This window comes from Empidonax traillii, unplaced genomic scaffold, assembly GCF_003031625.1.
Source record: "Empidonax traillii isolate 1590-97213 ecotype Southwest subspecies unplaced genomic scaffold, ASM303162v1 scaffold97:size1219025, whole genome shotgun sequence".
Lineage (NCBI taxonomy): Eukaryota > Metazoa > Chordata > Aves > Passeriformes > Tyrannidae > Empidonax > Empidonax traillii.
The window spans coordinates 51,346-55,886 of NW_020955290.1; the positions used below are offsets into that span (position 1 = coordinate 51,346).

General features: G+C 47.4%; 1 protein-coding gene across 1 annotated transcript in view; it reads right to left on the minus strand.

Annotated features, from left to right (window-relative positions):
- Nucleotides 1-118: 118 nt before the first annotated feature.
- HAUS6 (HAUS augmin like complex subunit 6) overlaps nucleotides 119-4,541 on the minus strand; it is a 22,259-nt gene continuing 17,836 nt past the window's right edge. The window contains 1 exon segment of the mRNA XM_027881835.1: nucleotides 119-200. Coding sequence (XP_027737636.1) covers nucleotides 119-200 — 82 coding nt within the window.

The window sequence follows — 4,541 nt, forward strand, 5'->3', positions numbered from 1 at the left end:
CTGATGCCCGACACCGACCTACCCATCCTAAGGAAGCAATGGAGAGGCCCTATGAATATTTCAGATATGAAGACGACTATAGGAACAGAGATGATAGAGTTTACATAGATTATAGAGACTATAGAGGCAGACCAATAAAGTGGTTTCGACCACGATTTCGACCTCGATCTTGGTCCCGGCCTCGTTCACAGTCTCCTTTCCTAGCACGCAGAAGGAGAAGATACCTCAGACGGAAATCACGCAACCAACTGTGGTCCTATCTGCGTGGTAAGGGAGAAAACATGAAGAAGTGGGATGGTGCACCCACTTCCAAACTTGAGGCCAGAGTAAGAGAATTACAACAAAAGGAAGACAACAAAAAGGTTGTCTATGTAGTTGATGCAGATGCCCTGCAATCCCTGAAACACAAAAAGATGGAGGTCCGCTTTGACAGTAACAAGAAAGCTTCTAAGAAGGCAAAGTCAAAGTCGGATGATAAATACTCTGATCAAGACCAATAGAGGGGCCCTGCCTTCTGCCAGGAGAAGGATAAGGACCAGGAAGATAATAGGGTTTACTGGACTGTGTGGGTTCGATGGCCTGGCACATCGGATCCTCAGAGATACCGGGCTTTGGTGAATACTGGTGCCCAGTGTACTTTAATGCCATCGGAGCATAAGAGTGTGGAGGCTGTTTCTATTTCTGGAGTGACCGGAGGGTCTCAAGAATTGTCAGTGGTAGAGGCCGATATGAACTTGACAGGAGACCAATGGCAAAAGCATTCCATTGTGACGGGGCCAGAAGCCCCTTGCATTCTTGGTATGGACTACCTAAAAAGAGAATACTTCAAAGACCCAAAGGGGTACCGATGGGCTTTCGGTGTAGCCACGGTGATTGAAGAGAAGTCCAAGCAATTGTCTGCCCTATCTGGCCTCTCAGAAGACCCTTCCGTTGTGGGACTACTCCGAGTCAAAGATCAGCAAGTGCCTATAGCCACTGTAACTGTACACAGGCGACAGCATAGGACAAACCGAGATGCTGTAATCCCCATTCACAAGATGATCAGGAAGTTAAAGAGTCAAGGGGTGGTCAGCAAAACACACTCACCCTTCAACAGCCCTATCTGGCCTGTATGTAAATCTGATGGAGAATGGAGACTGACAGTGGACTATCGTGGCTTGAATGAAGTCACGCCACCATTGATTGCTGCTGTACCAGACATGTTGGAGCTCCAGTACGAGCTGGAGTCCAAGACAGCAAAGTGGTACGCCACTATTGATATTGCTAATGCGTTTTTCTCCATCCCCTTGGCAGCAGAGTGCAGGCCACAGTTTGCTTTCACCTGGAGGGGTGTGCAGTACACCTGGAATCGACTGCCCCAGGGGTGGAAGCACAGTCCAACCATTTGCCATGGACTGATCCAGGCCACCCTAGAGAAGGGCAAGGCCCCAGAGCACCTGCAGTACATCGATGACATCATCGTATGGGGAGACACAGCAGAAGAAGTTTTTGGAAAAGGACAAAAGATCATCCAGATTCTCCTTGAGGCTGGTTTTGCCATCAAGAGAAATAAAGTCAAAGGACCTGCCAGAGAGATTCAGTTCCTAGGAGTGAAATGGCAAGATGGACGTCGTCAGATTCCAACAGACGTCATCAATAAGATCATAGCAATGGCTCCACCGACAAACAAGAAAAAAACCCAAGCTTTTCTGAGAGCCATAGGCTTCTGGAGGATGCACATTCCCGAGTACAGCCAAATTGTGAGCCCTCTTTACTTTGTGACCCGTAAAAAGAACAACTTCCAATGGGGTCCTGAACAACAACAGGCTTTCAGGCAAATCAAGCAAGAGATTGCCCATGCTGTGGCTCTTGGGCCAGTCAGGACGGGACCAGATGTAAAGAATGTACTTTACAGCTGGAGATAAAGGTCCCTCCTAGAGCCTCTGGCAAAAAGTGCCTGGTGAGACGCGAGGGCGACCACTTGGTTTCTGGAGCCGAAGCTACAGAGGATCTGAAGCCAATTACACCCCTATGGAAAAAGAAATCTTAGCGGCATATGAAAGCATACGAGCAGCCTCAGAAGTGATTAGCACCGAAACACAGCTCTTCCTGGCACCCCGATTACCAGTGCTGAGCTGGATGTTCAAGGATAAGGTGCCCTCTACGCATCATGCCACCGATGCCACGTGAAGCAAGTGGATGGCCTTGATTACGCAACGTGTCCGAATGGGAAACTTGAATCACCCTGGAATTTTGGAAATTATAACCAATTAGCCTGAAGGTGGGAACTTCAGTCTAACAGATGAAGAAGAAGAAGAGCCAGTGAGTCGAGCTGAAGAAGCTCTGCCATATAATCAGCTGCCAGATGAAGAGACACGCTATGCCCTTTTCACTGACGGTTCTTGCCGCATTGTAGGAAGGAGCCGGAAGTGAAAAGCAGCTGTGTGGAGTCCCACCCGAAGGGTGGCGGAAGCCACTGAAGGTAAAGGCGAATCGAGTCAGTTTGCAGAACTCAAAGCTGTCCAATTGGCCCTGGACATTGCAGAAAGAGAAGGATGGCCAAAGCTCTACCTATACACCGATTCGTGGATGATAGCCAATGCCCTATGGGGATGGCTAGACAGGTGGAAGAAAATGAATTGGAGACGTAGAGGAAAACCCATCTGGACTGCCGATTTGTGGAAAGACATTGCTGCCAGAGCAAAGAAACTGAATGTGAGAGTCCGCCACGTAGATGCCCATGTGCCCAAGGATCGAGATAATGAAGAACATGCTCATAACAGACAGGCAGACCGCGCTGCACAAGTCGAAGTGTCACAAGTAAACCTAGACTGGCAGCAAAAGGGAGAATTATTCCTAGCTCGATGGGCCCATGATGCTTCAGGCCATCAGGGCCGAGATGCCACCTATAGATGAGCACGAGACTGAGGGGTGGATATAACCATGGACACTATCTCCCAGGTTATTCATGACTGTGAAACCTGTGCTGCCATTAAACAGGCCAAAAGGTTGAAGCCCCTATGGTATGGTGGACGCTGGGACAAGTATAGATACGGAGAAGCATGGCAGGTCGATTATATCACATTGCCACAAACCCGCCAAGGTAAACACTATGTGCTTACCATGGTGGAAGCGACTACTGGATGGTTAGAAACATATTCGGTACCACGTGCAACAGCCCGAAATACCATTCTAGGTCTTGAAAAGCAGGTCCTGTGGAGACATAGCACTCCAGACCGAATTGAGTCAGACAACGGAACTCATTTCAAGAATAATCTGGTGGCCACTTGGGCACGGGAGCATGGTATTGAATAGGTATATCACATTCCATATCATGCACCCGCTGCTGGGAAAGTTGAAAGGTGTAATGGACTGTTAAAAACAACTCTGAAGGCACTAGGTGAGAGAACTTTCAAGAACTGGGACAAGCACTTAGCCAAGGCCACCTGGCTGGTTAACACTAGAGGCTCTGTCAATCGAGCTGGTCCTGCCCAAGCAGAATCCCTGCCCACTGTAGATGGAGACAAAATTCCAGTGATCCATCTAAGAGGTATGTTAGGGAAGGCTATTTGGATTACTCCTTCCTCAGACCAAGACAAACCCATTCGTGGGATTGTTTTCGCTCAAGGGCCCGGAAATACCTGGTGGGTAATGAGAAAGGATGGAGAGATCCACTGTGTGCCCCAAGGAAATTTAACCTTGGAGAAAAACTAATCATGTACTTTGAGTTGTGTTTTGCAGGAAACCAGTCACCAGATGAGAAAGGCCTGAACAATTGATGCCGGTATCCAGTAATAAACCAGCCCAGACCAGAGGACAAACCCTGAAAACCAGAACTGTGATTGTGACCTAAGGGCCAAGAATGAGAACCAAGCCAATCCTAATGTTGGCGCTGATTCTTCTACAACAAGATGAATGCTCTAAAGAATGAACAAGGACTATATATAAATATGTATATGTGTACAGATGCGCGGAATATAAGTGAACGCAAAATATAGGTGTTACGTAAAAATAGTATGGAATAAGGGGTGGAGAATGTGATGGTTTTAGTCTAGGTCTTCCTGGTGACCAGTTTGTAACCAAGGAAGTAGCCAAGTACCCAGTATTCCATACAATTTTTACGTAAACCAGAGTACAAATAAGTCGGAGATTAGAGACCTCGCTCTCTGCTCTTCCGGCGAGGTTTGGGAACAGTGGGTCCCTGCGTTGGTCTCGCTTATCTAAGGCTGAGGCCTGCAGAGTCCACCGTCCTACCACGTGGAGGTTTGGAGAGCGCTGACTGTGACTGCCGATCCTGCTGTTCTAAAGGACGTGGTGAGATCTGTTTTGTTAGTTATTAGTATAGTTTGATCTAGTATACCTGTTCGGTGTCCCTTTTGTTCCCTTTTGTCCCCTTTTTTCCCTTTCCCTATCCCTGCGGGGGGTGGACCCCCTTTTACTGTGTATATAGCATCTTAACTGTATATAACTGTAATTTACGTAAATATAGATATATTTTTACATAAACAGCTTGACTTTGGGTTCTTTAATTTTTATAGTTTCTTGTCCTTTAACCAAAGGGA